The 17,996-nt window shown below is 35.1% G+C and overlaps 2 protein-coding genes across 4 annotated transcripts in view; one reads left to right on the top strand and one right to left on the bottom strand.

Annotated features, from left to right (window-relative positions):
• LOC143461035 (poly [ADP-ribose] polymerase tankyrase-2-like) overlaps positions 1 to 3,316 on the top strand; it is an 18,970-nt gene extending 15,654 nt beyond the window's left edge. Inside the window, exons 19-21 of the mRNA XM_076958778.1 lie at positions 2,070 to 2,252; positions 2,390 to 2,517; positions 2,623 to 3,316. Of these exons, the coding sequence (XP_076814893.1) occupies positions 2,070 to 2,252; positions 2,390 to 2,517; positions 2,623 to 2,694 (383 nt within the window). The 3' untranslated portion in view covers positions 2,695 to 3,316. The remainder of the gene's footprint in view (positions 1 to 2,069; positions 2,253 to 2,389; positions 2,518 to 2,622) is intronic.
• LOC143461034 (uncharacterized) lies at positions 3,314 to 17,996 on the bottom strand. Of its 3 annotated transcripts, XM_076958775.1 has the most exons (20): positions 17,765 to 17,996; positions 13,591 to 13,713; positions 12,677 to 12,770; positions 11,863 to 11,991; positions 10,395 to 10,497; positions 10,038 to 10,199; positions 9,782 to 9,890; positions 9,147 to 9,700; positions 8,091 to 8,894; positions 7,154 to 7,451; positions 6,921 to 7,017; positions 6,495 to 6,747; positions 6,300 to 6,406; positions 6,086 to 6,173; positions 5,765 to 5,914; positions 5,407 to 5,589; positions 5,072 to 5,302; positions 4,914 to 5,006; positions 3,763 to 3,806; positions 3,314 to 3,592 (listed from the first exon to the last, which is right to left on the bottom strand). In XM_076958775.1, exons 1-20 carry the CDS (start codon positions 17,889 to 17,891, stop codon positions 3,565 to 3,567), a joined length of 3,777 nt encoding a protein of 1,258 aa, XP_076814890.1. In that variant the 5' UTR covers positions 17,892 to 17,996; the 3' UTR covers positions 3,314 to 3,564. The 3 variants fall into 3 exon arrangements, with proteins under 3 accessions (XP_076814890.1, XP_076814891.1, XP_076814892.1); XM_076958776.1 differs by lacking the exon at positions 3,763 to 3,806; XM_076958777.1 differs by lacking the exons at positions 11,863 to 11,991; positions 12,677 to 12,770; positions 13,591 to 13,713; positions 17,765 to 17,996 and adding an exon at positions 10,571 to 11,313.

Raw genomic sequence — 17,996 nt, 5'->3', positions numbered from 1 at the left:
GTCCTGCATTCATTACATAAATTCTGGATAATTCATTAATTTAAGCAGCAGTCCCAGCAAAACGCCTATACTGGTATATTTCTTACCAACTTCAAATAACTCAATGTAATTTATCATGTGTTTTGACTGCCAGCTTGTAGTGCCTAACCCAGGTGTCCACGCACAGCTTGGATTTTCAGGAAAGGGAGACGTCATGCTTCAAAATAACGAAGAAAAATTATAACTGACATGAGTAATTGAGTATGACATGCGTTTATCACTATTTAACTGACATTTATAACACACAATTTACTGCCCCAAAACATTTTTTATCAGTGCCAGCTGGGTCGACAAGGAGACAAAAAACACAGAGCACAAACAACACAACCAACACAGAGCACAGAGCACACAGAGCTCTATTACCCATTTAATTGCTTTTTGACTGTCAGTGCCCTGTTTTAAAGTCAACTTCGTTAATGTCTCAGATATCATTTTGTATTGTGTATGGTTTGTTAGTCATACAGTGGTTGTCAGTTGTCACTGTTTTACTAACCATGACTTAGCTCTGCTTGCATAGAGCTTCATTTAAATGCAAACTCGAAAGCAACATTAAAGTATAATGGACTTGTCATAACAAGAAATAAAATCATACATTTTGCATTGCCTACACTTTCTCACAGTTTGCATATAGCAAATAATAAATCAAGTATCATGCTGTCCCTAGAGTAAAGAGTACATGCAATGATGCATGTTTGTTGGAATCCTGGGTTTCAACATTATTTTCAAAGCTTTTTTTAACTCAGACAAAGTCACAAACATGATCATGCACAAGCATCTTGACTTTCGAAATGCTTTTCATGAACAACACACGCAAACGTTGATGTTGTCTAACTTGTCTTATGTTTTCAGTGTTGTATATTAATGGCAACAATCAAACTGTTTTATTGACGTCAGATTTTTTTTGTACCTTGGTAATAATCATAAGTTAATAATTAGTAATAATTAGTTGCCGGACACATCAACCAATTTGCGGATACATGAGAGAGACAAGGTTTATCACAAACACATCTTAACACTTTAATTGCAACCAACAGCTCTGCACTGGCTTGGCTGCAATCAGTTTGCTACATTCTCAAAATTTTGGTTACTGGTTTGTGTGAACCGGCTGAATCCAACCATTGCCTGGACTTGAGTCTATCACAATTAGTGCGCATCGTGCAGTGGATTGTCCTTCAGTTTAGTTCACAAGCTTTCATCATATTTACGTTTGATGTATGTTAGAGTGGTCAACAGCAACTGTATAACGAAGTATTGTTTGCAAGTTATTCATATGTTTTGGGTTTGCTGATTGCAATCTTATGTTGAAACTTTTCTATCTTATCACACTTTTATTTTACACATTTCACTGGGTTTTTAGTTTGCATACATTTGAATGGTGAAGATGTGGTTCTAGCTCCTGTCCAATTTCCGTAACAGACTGTTCTATATAGTATTTGGCTGAGGAAATTTCAAAAACTACCTGTGACATGTTAGACTGGATTCTTCTATTTTCCTTGCAGTTATTTGGGCTTATGAATTTAGCTATCAAGGCAGGCTACATTTCAGACCTACACTAAAAAGGGTCACGAATGATATTTCCATCAAGAAAATTTCAGAACTAAAGCATGATAAAAGGGTTATGTATTTGACTAAGGATGTAACTGAAAAACCTGATGTCCTGTGCAAATTCTGACTGCTTTTTTGGAATTAGCCTATCAAATAGCAATAGAAATGATATTCCTGGTTTAATTGCAAGAAAAAAGAAAGTTGTTGAACAATGTTGTGTTGCTTTTAACACGTCTCTGAGATTCGGGTGCGCAAGCTAAAGCATCTGGAATCTTTGTTGTTAGTAATGTATTTAACAAAATAATGAACCAAAGAATTTATGCTCATAGAGGAAGAATAAATTTGGTACTGGCATTTTACCATTTTTATATTGAAGATGCCAAACCCTGGTAACTATCTAGTTATCTAGTCACGCAATCTGTATTGAATTATTACACATCCTACTTCTGTAAGTTTTAATAATACCCGCAGTATTGATAAATTAGGATTTGATGAGAGGCATGCCTACATTGGAGGAATGTTTGGTGCTGGCATTTACTTCGCTGAAAATTCATCGAAAAGTAACCAGTATGTTTATGGAATAAATGGAGGAACTGGCTGTCCTATGCACAAGGATAGATCATGCTACATTTGCCATAGGCAAATGATTTTCTGTCGTGTTACATTGGGTAAATGAATTTTAGTATTATGTACTAACACATATGTTCATCATGTGCTTTAGTGTTTGTTGACTCTTTTTTCCAAGTTAGTGCCAAACAAAGGTTATAGATAATATTGATAACCAAGATTTTGGTAACATTTTTAGGTAAATCATTCCTGCAGTTTAGTGCCATGAAAATGGCCCATGCACCTCCTGGCCATCACTCTGTCATAGGACGTCCTAGTGTAGGAGGATTATCACATGCAGAATATGTGATTTACAGGGGTGAACAAGTAAGTTAATTATCAGGTTGACTTCAAACTTACAAACTGCTCATTACTCTCTATTTGTAAGTTTATTTATAAGTTCTATGTGAAAATAAAACATGTGTTTTGCAGGCCTATCCAGAGTACTTGATCACTTATCAAATAGTTAAGCCTACTGATTCTCAATCAACCAGTTCTTCCTAACACATCCAGGCTGTAATCTTACTCGCCAAGTGAAAAAGTGTTTAAGTTGTTTGTCACGTATGTAGTTTATGGGTTGATACAATACATACATTTACATGTTGATAACTATGACGTAAACTGTTTTTAGAGTTTGATAACTGGACTTTTTAGGATAACTTCGCAACTGAAACATATACTGTTTGTTGTGGGTTCTCAGAAGTGGTAGCGATTTGTAGTATTTTATTGCCATGTAAATACAGCCCAAATGTGTGATGTACGTCATCGGTGTGAAAACAGTTTTATTTGGTCCAGCTGTCGAATTACAAGTAGTTTGTGTTTTAATTTTTCTGACTCTTGTTTTATGCCACATTTTATTTGTACTTACTGTGTTTTCACCTATTTTATAAGTTGTGAAATATCCGGAGGTTAGTAAATTTTATTGTCTGGGATTGGGGTGATGTCACATCAATCTGTAGTATTTTTTGTTTACAACAATTTTCTTTTTTTCACTCGAAGCAACATGGAATACCATGACATTGTTGCTTTTACAAATTCATTGCTTCTATGCTGTGCCCATTCCTTTCATTGAACTATGTTCTTAGTATAAGCTTTGTTGTGTGGCAAAATAAAAGTAAAAACATCATTTCGATTTACTTTTTATTTATTTCACCATAAAATAAGCAGATTTGTATTGCAGTTGGCGTTAAAGGCACTGATAGCAAATTAGCATAGCTGAAGGATGAAATGAAAGAATGCAACATTACCATTTACTGCATTGTAATTGTAAATGTCCATCAAGCACTGACCAGCAGTGAATTCAGAAAAACGTTAAAACTAATATAATAACAATGCGAAGTATTGATGTTGAATCTTCCTAACTCAAGTCCACTGTCATGACTTTATTGTTTTCCAATTTGGGCTGCAAACAAACACATATTCTTTCACAAAATCGTTGCCAACATTTTTCATCAAAGATCGTTCATGCAGTTGATAAGTGAAAAGGAGCAGACTTTGTTGATAGACATGCTATTAGCTACATTAAAGTTTTTATGTACAATACATAGTACAGTTATTATCAGTAGGCTTTACCTAGGTATCATGCTTTTGCAGTTTGTTCGTGGCCTGGGTGACCTCTGTTGAGTGAAAAATGAAGATTATGAAGGTGTAAAATAAAATGGCAAAATAGCCATTTTATTAAGAAAAGAAAGCTTGCAGCTTAGAATATTGTTAGTAGATGACCATGCAGCTTTATGTAGTCATAAAAACGATATATGCATTCTATCAATTTCAACTTATAATGACATAACGCACAATATTTTTTCAAGGCATGAAAAATATTCCTAATTTGGCCGAGTACACTTGAAGAAAAGTTGGGCATGCACATTAACCACGGCATGGCACTCATCCACATAATCTGTTTTGTGGTAAGTCTTTAACTCATTTGGTTGAATTTATTTCTTATAGTCTGATTATTACTTTGTTATCAAAACAACAGTTTCTTCAAGTGAGTGTGAATACAAATTTTACAAGGGTGCAATTGAATAGTGTCGTTTCAAAAGTGTTCAAGTCACAAAAGGTAGGTTTTGAGACTTAAAATGCTACAGGACTTGGTGACTCTGTAAACAGGAAATTGGGCTTTATGAAAAGTGCATTCGGCACATTTTTCCATGCTGAAATCTTGCAACAAATTTTACTGTGTAAGTTTATTGCCAACTGTTAACTCCAAACCAACTAAAATGTGACTTTTAGTCATTTTTAAAACTACACTCTTCAAAAGCAATGGAATCAAGTGTACAGCTAAACAGCAAGAAATCACAACAGTAAAACATTTCAAACGATAACTTATCCCTAAGTAACTTTAGCTGTAGCAGAAAGTAAACGAGCTAACCTAAGCTTATGAATACAATGTCTCAGCAAACTATGTAAGGCATTTGCCTTTTATACGATATCAGATATAACAGTTAGGTACATATAATTACTAATATGTTATTAGTTATCACCATAAATTTATTTTGACTTGGCCTGCATGGATAAATGTGAAATGATGGTCAGTTGTATTTGCATAACTTTAAGAAGCTAAAACAAACAGTTAATCTTGTTTTACATGCGTACTTTATAAGTCAGTTGACAGGCCCAAATAAAGTTGTAGTGTTTTCCGAGTCAATCAGACCCATACATTTTTGTTAGTGTATTCACAATTTAATAAAAACACAATCCCACATTATGGCTGAAGTACTCACCACTGTTGGTTTAAAATTTAGTTGTGCATAAAGTAGGATTGCAATTTCCCTGTGACCAGCTTCCATTGCGATGCTCAAGGCAGTGCTTCCATCCTGCAAAATATTGTATGGAGTATATTAAGGCTAAGCTCCAAGAAGTTTTTCTTATCTGTACTTACCATGTCTGCAAGAGTTGCATCACAGTCATTTCTAGAAAGCAGCTGTTTAACAGTTTCAAGCTGGCCATGCTCAACTGCACACATCAGTGCAGTAGAACCATCTTGATCCCTGGCATTAATTTCTGCACCAGCAGCGAACAATAACTGTGCAGTAACCAAACGTCCATGACTTACTGCCAGCATCAATGCGGTTTGTCCAGCTTCTTTGGCATGAACATTTACATCAGATTTCTAGTAACAGTAATTTGCAATCAATCATTTATAGCTTCATTTCAGTTTGACTTGCATACAATCATTCAAAGCCTCAATTTCAACCATATTTCAATAGCTACTACCGAAAAGAGCAGCTGGAATACTTTGCGTTCAGCATCACTTTTTACAGCACATAAAGCAGCTAACATGGCAGCGGTATATCCAGCTTGATTTGACTTATTTACATCAAGTTCATCTATACCAAGCAAACTCTCCACAACGGAGAAGTTGCCATGGGAGATGGCATAATGGAGTACAGTGTTTCCCTACAAATAATGAAAAACGAAAGGTCAATAAAATTTCTGATTTCAAAACGCACCATAACTACACAAAAATACTTCAATAGGTTTTCAAGCGCTCAAATACCATCTAGTTCTAAACCTTTGGCATAAAGATTCGGCCACATTCTTCTTTTCTTAATAGGGTGTAAAAGTAACTTACACTTGCATCAGACATATTGACCACCTTGCGTAGAACTGGCAGGGAAGTGTCGGCAAGATCAGCAACAAAGTCATCCAACGGATCTCTAGCAGAATCGCTTTGTGCTGCTATTTTAAACCATTCACGCTGTACAACAGCAGTTGAAAATACCTGCAGATATTATACAATATTAGCAAGGAGGAGGATCTGCATTCTAGATGAGTTTTGAGCATTTGAGAATGTGACACTGTGTCAGTATATAACATATGGTCATATGCTAAAGATGGCACATATCATATCTCCCAGCATAAATTTTAAAATAGGTTCTGCATTATCGCTAACCAGCTGTGACTTTTCTACCAATTTTGGATTTCGTAAATGCCGTTCAAGAACATCACAAGCATCCAACATTTCTGTAGTAAAGATATATCTGAAATGTAAGAATGGTAATGTTATAATTATGTAATGTTGTATAAAGAAAATTGGCTAGTTGCTTTAGCTAAAATTAAAATTAATTCCAAGAAACAAAATCATAAGACTGTTGAAAAAAATTTACTTTGTTTGATTATCTTTGTGTTTCCCATTTTTATCTCCACAAGGACTGCCAAGCTTGCTTAAATTAGAAAACTCTTTTTCCTCAAGGTGACATATCCCCTCTTCAATCTGAAGAAACACTTTAGACGTTTATACAAGTATTAAGTTACTAGTTCACCGGTTACAGTAGATTAATTTTCGTTCCAAGTATGCATACATTGAGAGTTTGTCTATGTATTTCGACATGAACAGGATTTTCTTTTCTTTCAGAAGTTGTCTTGCTGAATAGTTCACTGTAAGTAGGTGCCATCTTCTCGACAGTATTGTCCTTAACCCCTTTCTTTGGCAAAGTAAGTTGAGTTATATTGGCTTCATGTTGAACCCTTTGTTTCATAGTTGTGTCCATGGAAATATTGTCTTTTTTTTCTTCTTCCTCGTCATCATCAGAGGAATTCTCTTCAGTTGAAGAACTGGGCACAAAATTATAACAATCTGATTACTATTGATCATCATCTATCAATTAATTAACTATCAATCTTCTAAAAATAAGTTGACTGCGGTTTCTTTTGTTGTTTTTTGTGTCAAAAGGTTTTTATCAATACGGTAATTGCTACTGTATTACATTTACTTAATGTTAACTTACTCATCACTTTTTACACCCTCTGCAAACCTCAAACATTTGCTTTCAGCTGAAGGTGTACCAGGTTTTTTCATGATAGATTTTAGTTCAAGGTCAAGGTCTAATGCAAACAGAAGAACTTAATATTAAAAAGCTGCAGTTATTTGCAAAAGAAGTACCAATATACAAGCTCAACATACATCAGATAGGCTGACATGCATTTAAATGACCTCAAAAAATGAGCATTCTTATAGTACCTGGTGATGGAAGTGGACGTACAAACAAATAATAATCTTCATCGCAAGATTCATCATCTTCGTCTGAGGTAGTGTGCTCTTCCTTAATTTGGGAAGACATAAGTGACAGAGATGCAGCAATTGCAGCTGACTTGAAAGGTTCTACGTTATCATCATCCTCAGGGTCTTTGTTTGAACTTGAAAAAAATGGGTTTACAAAGCGAGAAATTTTATCTGAGGGTTTCTCATTCCAATCCTCTGTGAATACTTCATAATTTTCAGCCAGCAGAACTTGTTGCTCTTCAAGTAATGACTGAACCTAAAGGTAGGAAAATTGTATTGTTAAATATAACATGCCAATGCTGTGTTGATGCAGCAAAAGCTATCACAGGTAAAAGAGAAATACGTAAAACCGTGTTCTTCTTGTTCTTGATAACAGTGTGTCATGTATAATGTTGTGAGAAACTAAGGGTAATATCAACTAAAGTTGACAGTATTAATAGTACTATTTTACTGACGATACCAACGGTACTGTATATGACAAAACAAGGATATGTTTGTATTTGCTTAAGTATTTCTCTCGAGGCAATAAGGTCTCGTATCTATCCAAAATTTTTATTGGTCTTATGCTAATATTATTCAAGTTTTTGCCGTTACATTATTTGATAAAATCAACATGGCATTTCATGAAGGTATATTTGCCAGGTAATGTCATTCACATATAGCACAAGGACAAGCAGCTAAATAGCTCATCTTTGTCAACAAGCTCTGTACACACTTTAAATACCACAATGATAAATGCTATGATATATTTGCGATGGGTAAATTGGCTTGACCTTTGAGTAATTCAGTGTATTTACTTCAGTTTAACTTCATCCCATAATTAAAAAAGCCAACATTTCAAAAATAAACTGAAATTGCTTATGCTAAATGTAACATAATTGAATGTTTTCATTACCTTTTCAACGTATGTATCAATTTCTTCTGAAGCAGAGTGTTTTTTTCTTTCTATTTGAGAGATTTCAGTCTGACAGCAAACATTTGCAGTAAAACTTTCATTTTGTGAGGCTACATCAACTTTTGATACAGGTTTTGTTTTTGTGAAGTTCTGCTTTAAACTTGTCAAAATATCAGTGCAGTCAGTAGAACAATGTTTAATATCCACATTCAAGGTGTTTACTGAGGCATTACATGTTGGCCTTTGTAAATTTGCAAGCACTGACACTGTTTGTTTATGCACTGAATCCGTTTCAACTGAAGCATCTGCAGTGGGCAGAGAATCTGTATTGGTGCTTGTTGTTTCATACCGTGCAATAGTATCATTTTCCTCTCCACATGAAACGCTTTTCATGTCAGAATAAGAACACCATTTGCCACTGGATTGTTCAGTCAGGACGTCTTTGTCAAGATGTACAACAGGAGGTGAAAGTGGCAAATCACATTCAACCAACACATCAAAAGACTTTACAATGTCCGTTGCAGTACATGCATCAACAGAGAGAAAGGGCTGACTCTCCCCACTTGCCTTATCCTTGTGTTCTATTAAGTCAGTGCAAACAGTGGCTTTAGATACCTTTTCAATTTTCATTGTAGAGGTGCTAGTTGATGCCGTTGAAACTACGTCCCCAATAGCTACATCTGATGTATAAATTAAACCACAGCATGATGTGCTCTGCTCTTTAGTTTCTGGGGAGGACTGGCTGACCATGACCGCCTTGTCTTGAAACGACCGTCTTGTAGTTTCACATATCTTGTCACACATCTACCAGAGAGAGGAATTACATTAACAACATTAGAAATTACTGCAACCACAAAAAAAGCCAATTAAAGTAAAAATGCGACGTATTTGGTCATATTTAAATACAACAAATTTTCTTTCATATGAAGAATTACATGCCCATATCTGGAACAAGTATTTAGAGATTTTTTCATCATACCTCAATACTGTTCAAAACTTTACATGGGCTTGCAATTTGTTTATTTGGCCTAACTTTGGCTAAAGCATTAAAATTACCTCGTATAAAGTATCTTCACCACAGGCAATACTTTTTCTTGCTCTGGTATGTGTTTGTGTTGATATTGTGGTACATTGCGATGAAATTGTTTGTATCGAAGCATTAAGAACATGGAGTTGCTCCGTGGATGTCCAGTTATCAAAGTATTCTTTAGGAGGTAGAGGGAAAATATTGAAGGCAGCGTCTATGTCAAGTGAATCAACAATGCTACCAAAATCAACTGATGTCTTCCGAGATGGCAGTAATTCACATGATATTCCAACACTGTGTATATTTCTTTCCTCTTTATGATAACAAACAATCTTGTGTATTGATTTGCTGTCTCCTACAGCTACAGACTTGTATTTGCGTTTAGGAGGTGGTGGGGGAAGGTTTTTGGGAAAATTAGAAGATCCAACTCCGACATTAGAATGAGAGGGTAAATATGGAGAAGCGATACTTGACTTCAAACTTTTTGGAGAAGAAAGTGCTTGTGATGATGCTAATGAGATATCACTTGAGGAAGATAGATTAGAGTTTCTTGACGATATTGTTGAACTATGAGGAATTGAAGCTGAAACACAAAAAAGTAATAAGAAATGTAATACTACAATCTAGAAATAATTTTATTTGTTTTTATTGTTTTTCTCAGAACCATTCAAGTGTGATGATTTTGACTCAGAAATTTGTAGGTCTTCCAAAAGATGCTTGTTTTCTTGTTGCAAAACTGATATTTTCACTTGCAAAGCTGGTATAGTTTTGACCTGAGATTATAAACCAAATCAGTCAATATCTTTGTATTTTATTATGCTTGTAAAAATTACCCCTAACCATTTGAAGTATATCACAACATGTAGTTCTACAATGTACTACTATAAACAATGGATGTTTATACACTGTGATAAGTTCACCTGTTCTTCCAGTTCTCGTAGTCTCAGCAATGCAGCTGCCATCTGTTCCCTCACAATTTGAAGATGCTGTGGCGTAACTTGATTTCCACTTAAAACTCCCCCAAGGCTATTGGGAGTAAGACTGCCACTTGATGAAGATGCTGGACTGGTGCTTCCTCTCCGCTAAAAGCGAATAGGAGATTGGGGTATATGATCAAATTGTTGAAAATATGGGTATTAAATTTAATTCAATTGAAAAAATATTGCTATTTATTCTGCAACAATGCAAATACTGACAAAACACTTCTCTTAGTTCAGAGGAGGTTAATGCTACATAACACAGAGCAATATTCCAAATATCCACAAACTAAATCTTACTATATTGTATGAACTATAGCCATTTTTTCCATTGTTGTAACTTGTCATAGGAGGAGCATTTAATGCATTCTCCGTTGACTTGATACGCTTTGTGCGAAATGACCTGTAAAAATTTACCTCTGTTTCAAATTATGAGAATGTTGATATTGCAATGAACAATAACAATGCTTACTTACCAGCAAGGCATTAGTAAAGTGATAAAGAAATTAAACAATAACCAAGCTTAAATAATATTCACAGGAAAAAAGCTACTAAAATTTTAAACTCGTTGACGATTATATTATGTTATTGCGGATTAACAATTACGTATCACACTACATCACATCCAGCGATGGACACAATTTGGCCTGTCATAAAGTCGTTAAAATCTGAGTTTTCTAAATCACTATGGTTTTCAACTGCTACTTGCGCTACAAGTATGCGGTGACATAATCTCCTATCACCGGGATACTAATTTATTATGCATTAACAGGAAATTACGTTGATAGACATAATAGTTCCAGCTCCATGATACGAAACAGATCCATTTACAATTGTTGACTAAAATTACAAATGATTATTTCGAAAAGGAAACTGCATTGTTTGTGTGCTTTACAGGTGCGGCATTTTGTCTTGTGGCCTAAAACCGTTTAACTAAAACTGAAAGTTATACACGAATGGCATCACTATACAGTACACACAATCAACATAGTTTTAAGACTTTAAATATATACAAAAGTTTGCAGCTTTGAAATCTCACAGGTACTCTTGTTACTTTTCCATCAACGATGTTACACGTTATAATTTTCCCAATACCGAACCTAACCACGATTTGTAAACAGGTGCTAGGTTAGTAACAATTAATAAATATTATACCAAAGTTGATCTCAACAATAGCACTATATTTCACGTTTTCGTTATTACCAAACGCTTTTCATTGTCGTACACTACTCTATATTCTATGAGTGTTTAAACACTATAGAGGGCAGTTTAATGTTCTTCCTGGTAATCTAAAGGGGTCGGTGAATCTCATTCAAATTTCATCGCTGCGAACTAACCTATCAACACTCACATTTCGCCTGATAATATCGCTCAAGTAGTCATCAGTTGATTCAAAAACACCGTTGCATTTCATACCCTGGAGAAGTGCAAATACCGCACAGATGACTGGAATTTATTTCTTGCCATCAAGTATTAGTAGCAACAGCTATCGGTACAACGGGACATCCTTAAACGCATACTCTGTCAATTTAAAAAGCGAATACAAACTTTCTTTCCTATAGAATAGATACTGTTTTAAGGTGCCCAGACGATTCAAAAGGCCAAGCATATTATGGTCAACATAAATTGGCATCCGGCGTAATTTCCAGTTTTTTGAAACTCTGACTTTTGAAACATTCTGACTGGCTGCAGTTTCATTTACACAGGGAAAGCTGACCAGATTTTTCCATTTCCTGTCAGGAAATGAAGTTACCAAAATCATAATTACCTGAAAGCTTCCAGACGTCTTCTGGTTTCCATTAAAGTATTTTCTGCTTGTGCCTGCGTTCGTCCCATTTCGAAAGTTCCTTCGCTTGCCAGGGAGTTCAGGCTTTCATTAGATTGACCACTCGCTAACCTGCACAAAATAACGATCTTGCTGTTGTGATAATTCTCGCATCAAGTGACCGACTATGTGCGTGTATTTTTGCAAGTAGGCTATGTTTCGCTTTTAGGTGAGAAATTTGCTTGATAACATCGTAAGAGTAAATGTGAAAAAACACAGAAAATAATATATTCCATTACGACATTTTGCGGCCGACGTTTTTTCTCACTGCAAAGCATTGACATGTTTAAGGTGAAAACCGAAACGTCGCCTGATATGCTTAACACAATCAGACCTTGACTGTTTTTTAAAGTGACGACTTATACAGTCTGCTATATGGCCACTTTAAACATGATATAGCCTACCGATATTCGTTTCATGATTATGATAACTGATTTATCAACTTTTTACAAAGTACAACAACTTTTAGCAATTATCCACGATCACGACAAATAACGAGTGAAAATTTCTTCTAAAAGAATTTTGTGTTCAAAATAAACCTACATAATAAATAAACTGCGGAAAGGAAATGAATGCTATATGGAATTTCATACAGCAAAAAAACACATAAATTTTCCAGAAATAACGTTAATATAGCCAAGTTAAAAATGTTCTGGTTTTGCATTCAACATAGGTGGCCGTAAACATTTTGCACTAGATAGCTCAAGAAATTCCTCTACAAAAATTTTATGGTACACCGCGCACGCGTTACGCTTACCTTAAATGAGTTTGTTGCTGGTTTTGTGTGACGTTATTTGATGTTGTCTTTTGTCCAGGTTTTCTTAAAGATGACGTTCCTTTAAAGTTTTGTCCTGCAAACAACTCTACAGTTAACTTGACAATCTTTGGAAATTTATTTATCCAATACCACCATACATATTCAGTATACTTATACGCCTATTTGAAAAACAGTTTTTTTTATTTTATTAATATTTGAAGTTATTAATTAAGGTAATCAGTCAAGTTTAATGACTAAAATTAGAGCAAGTTTTTATTGATCTAAAAGCTCTAAAAAATTGCATTTAAAATTAAAAAAAATAATTGGTTTATTGACCCTGACTAGATAATTAAATTTTTCTTGAGTATTTTTGTTAAAACGAACACTATTAAATCAACCAAAACTCAGTCTAAATTAACAACTGAGATTATACTGCGCTATGCGGCTGTACACTTTCACCTCACAAAGCTTGCTCTAAGCAAGGTTAAGTGCTAATGTCTCCTTGTTCAACTATTTGATTGCAGCACTTGCACATAATTTCGTCTGACTTTGATTATTGCATCACAATCGTTTATTAGTGACAAAAGGCAGTAACCTGTACTCAGTAAAGATGAGCAAAACAATTTTTCGCAACGGTATTTTGACTAATCGTAATTAATATAAAAAAGACTATGACCTATCGGTAAAAAAATTGACTACTTTATAAATTGATTAATATTGGCCTTACAACCACGAAACTTTGTATATACGGTTTCCTCAAAATGCTCTTTTACCAAAGGAAATCGACTCTATTGAAAAAATTTGCACTAGTCATAAGTGCGAAATGTCTATTTGTTTGTTTGGTTTTGGGCGATCAAAAAGTACTTTGCAAGTAATTAAGGAAAGCTAATCACTGCAATTTACATTTTACCAACCTAAGTCTTCGCAGTACTTTACAAAATCCAGATTGAGGTGGGTCCCATATGGCGTCCTCAAGCCGTAACCTTCCGCTGTTATTTCTGGTTTTATTTCCTCCAGGGCTTCGATTTGTTGCGAAACTGCAAGATGCCAGAAATTGTTTCAATAGCCTATGTATTTACAACTGAGTATATCTTCTAGTCCTTGCAGTGAGAAAAATATAATCTATGGTGTCAGCATAGAACCTATAGGTACATAACGCGTTAATTCATTTAAACCTGATAATTAAAACAGCATATACTGGCGTCCTTCAAAATTGAAAATTATGTAGAACCTGTCACACATTTGCATATACAGTTTCGATGTTTGATGACAACTTAATGGTCTTAATTTGATTAAGTTTTATAAAATAAAATTCGAAGAAGCCTATAACAAGATTGGTCAACGGACATTTTTTATCCATGGGGTTCCCTATTTTGTAAATACTATATACGAAACACGTTATACTGTAGTTATATAATGTCTCATATCCAGTTTCTAGTTTTAAAATCAATATGCATGCTCAAATTGCGCACATAAAGATTTAAAATGCAGAACATACGTATAGCTTTCTGATGTTCGAGTTAAGCAATTTCTGTTATGGATAAACAGTATTTAATATAGGCTTTTTGTACACGTAGGGCAAAAAATAACATTAAACCATAATAAAATTTTCTAGCTTAAATGTTTTGTTTTATCTCATTATACTTTAAAAAGTCCATGGATGTAGTAGCCTATGCAGTAGTTAAATCTGTGTCACCTTATACTTATTTGCGTGACATATTTGATAACTTTCGCCTCAAGGTACAAGTATTTGTGCTGATGATAATATTTTGTCTAGATCAAGATATAGCGATATGAACTTCCTAGCTGTAGGCTGCTGCATTGCAATGAACTACAAGTGCAATGAGTTGCTAAACCTTTTAGTAGAACGCTGATGTGTGCCAACAATTAATCACCACGAACAATCGACATGTACAACTGAGAGCCGATGCTTTTTGAACGAAGTGTCCTAAACGTAAAAAGAGCCTTTTTCGATCGGATAAAATTCAACTCTTGAAACACTTGACTGCCTTCACATTCGCTACGTCACCCTGTCATCAATTGCTACATTCACACGGTTTTGCTTTTACATCTGAAAGGTTTAAGTGCCACGACGAATCTGCTCTCATCCGGCGTTGGCGGAAAATAACCTGTGCAAAATAAACCCGGTCATTTTACTCACACTCTATGTGATTTTTGCTTACCGCACATACATCTGGTAGTTACGAGAGACAACAATTTAAATAAATGACGCAATAGCTTGTTTTGCTTTCCGTCGTCGTCTACTTTTTTGTTGACACTTAAAGTGAGGGGCAAGTACAAAAACAAGTTGGCCTTAAATCAAAGAGTAGTTGTCAGTAAACATACTGGTGAAACGATTTTTAAAAATATGAAGTGGTTAAGCAGTAATTACCAAAATTGTATCGCAAATTTGGCCTTTTATTGCGACAAAAGGCTGGTGATTATGACGTCATAATGAAAATATATCTAATGACTGGGAACATTTTGGATGGAATACGTCTCCATAGATAGGTGATTAGTAGTAGGTAATGTTTATTTTCGGCTAAGGAATGTCACACATGACAGTACACAAACTGGTAAAACATTTTTTTACTGCAGTTGCTGGTACGTGGTACCGGACTAGGTTAGAGCCAGCATCCAAGACTGCATTATATTGTATTTTATGATAGCATTTACATTAGCCAGTACAGATACACCAATGGTAAGCTAGTGTAGGGTTATTTAATGCAAAATGTTCCTGTTATACAATTAATTGAATTACACTATAATTATATTTATTACTCTTTACTTGTCTGTCACAGGAAGCATTCTATTCATATTTGACCCAAATACCTAAGTTATCTCCTAATGTTTCTTTTATTGTATTGTAATAAGAACTGCCATCGTCGTTAAAATTAAGGGATGAATTTGCGTTTTTGGACTGTTTTGGGATTTGCCCCTCACTTCAAAGTATAAGTAGGGCAATGTGACCTTTTCCAAGAAAAGTCCAATAACATGTTGAGTTGTTGAGTTTGGGTATGAAACGTGAGAAACTTATGTTCTGTTATGATTTTCTTATGATAGTTTAGGACAACTATAGTCGCTGTAGGCGTAACCGCGCGGTAACTTGTGCGCACGAGTTGGCGTCCAAATGGCGCGTGTGCACTGTGCAAGTGTATATACGAAAAAACTTCTTTAGCGGACATTTCAGAATAACCATTACGGTCAGTGCAGGAAAAACATGGTGTTCATTACACAACGTTTACACACAAAATTTAAGTGTAGATGAAATTCGCCCATCGAAGTGGACAACGATGGCTCAACGCGTAATGCAGACTTCAAAGTAAAGTGATATCAATGGCCAAATATTTTTAACTATGGCTTGCATATTTCACATGCTTCAATTCGTCACTGTCAATGTAGCAAAACTGCGCGCAGAATAACTGTAATCTGTATGACACTGATTTGGTGAGCATAAGGTGGTCGTATAATTTGTTGCAAAAATGCGAACATTTTTAGATAGTTACGGCCGAAGTTACGTTGCTCAGAGTCGGTGAACAAGCTACGTCGAAAAAAGTACTAAATGCTCTCATAGTTAATAATTTACTCTTATAGGAGTTTCTTATACAATTGCATTACATTTATTTACATACATAGCAGCACAAAACGAAGACACGTGCCAGCTCAATAACAAAATTCTTCCCTAGTCTGCAAACCCTTCGCAGACTTCACGTGTGTTCGTGGAAGATGTCCATATTCAAATAATTTACGTCAATTTTATGGTCGCGTATTCACTGAAACTAAGCTAAAATCCTTCGCTTTCGGCAAGAGTTTATTTAAGATTTTAGAAAAATCAACAGGAGGCAGTAGGTGTAGAGACAGGGAATGCAAACAAAGAAAAGTCAACCAAGCGTGGAAGCAACACATGGCAAAGTCTGTATGAATGTTGCCAAAAAAATGATTTTAGAAATATAACTACTTTCTTAATCTACTTGAAATGGTGGCCATTTAAATAACCGACTTACTTCTAAGAAACAAGTTTGTGGTCGTTTAGAGGCATTTATTTTATTATTATTATTATTAGCAAGCTTGCTCTGGTAATAGTATTGTAATATTGGACAAAAATTGTATCCTCTCAGGAATTAACTGATAAAATGATCTAGTAATAAACAACATAAGCGACCCTTCAAACCATCGTATGCCAACCTGTTTTCCGGAGATGTTTCCAACTTTTAACAAACAAAACAAAACATGGAATGTGTATAGTTCACTCTACTACGTCGTTTGAACGATCTCCCATGCCTAAAAACATTACTTTTCTCCACAATGGGATATCGTATCAGGAACGAAGGAAAGTAACACAGGTTACACAGCAACAGAGTGTTAAGCGGAAACCTTTCCTACAACTTACAATGTACCTTGACAGATGACTTTAAGATTATAACCGATTTCTGGCGACAGACGTGTTACTATTTTGCCGTAGTCATGTGTGAAAAGATATGTCCGTTCTTCTCTTAGCGCGGTTTCGTTGAATACAGCAGTGTTCGGATATATGGAAAGAGATGAAACCACGTAATTTTGGCATTATGAACTTATCAAGTATGCCTTCGGGCATAGGCAATCGATACGGATAACTAAACAACACGACAGTGACGAGAACTGACATAAACAAAAACTACCTATGCATAATACAACAACTACAGTAGTAAATACAACTACAGTGAAAGGAAGGACGAATTTAAACGAAATAAAGCAACGTGCCACGAAGTTCACGATCCGTTAAGCCAATTAGAGGTTGCAATAGTACCACTGCATTCGAAGTTTTTCAAAATCAAAAGTCTGAAGTACGGTTCTATTGTAATTTAGGTGTAAGGTTAAAACTAAAGTCAAAACAAACTCACAGATCGTTTGCAGTGAATTAAAATGAAAATTAACAGAACCAAACTCGGTTGTTGTTGAAAATGCTCTCGGCTTAACTTTGCACATTTCAGCTGATATTTTATATTCTGATATTACAGTATAGTTCTGATATATATTTTAGTACTTTTAGACAGTTAACGACAAGCAAAAAAAAACAGGTTAGTTTCTTATCGTAGTCATGCAACTTACTTGGTTTGTTTTGGTTACTGTTGTTGTTTGAATTGAAACTCACGCGGTTGATGTTTTCTTCACGCGGACTCTTTTCAAATTTTGAAGGAGATCCTTTCCAGAAGCCCTTTAACTTATTGAATTCCATTAGCCCTGAACTGTACACTGTTCATCTGATTAACACAACTGAAATGCTAAACTTTAATCATGGAAACAGCTTAAAGTTTAAATAATACCCTATTTCCTCAGTCAT

The sequence above is a fragment of the Clavelina lepadiformis genome, chromosome 5 (genome assembly GCF_947623445.1).
Source record: "Clavelina lepadiformis chromosome 5, kaClaLepa1.1, whole genome shotgun sequence".
Lineage (NCBI taxonomy): Eukaryota > Metazoa > Chordata > Ascidiacea > Aplousobranchia > Clavelinidae > Clavelina > Clavelina lepadiformis.
This window is presented reverse-complemented; position numbering and strand designations above follow the sequence as displayed.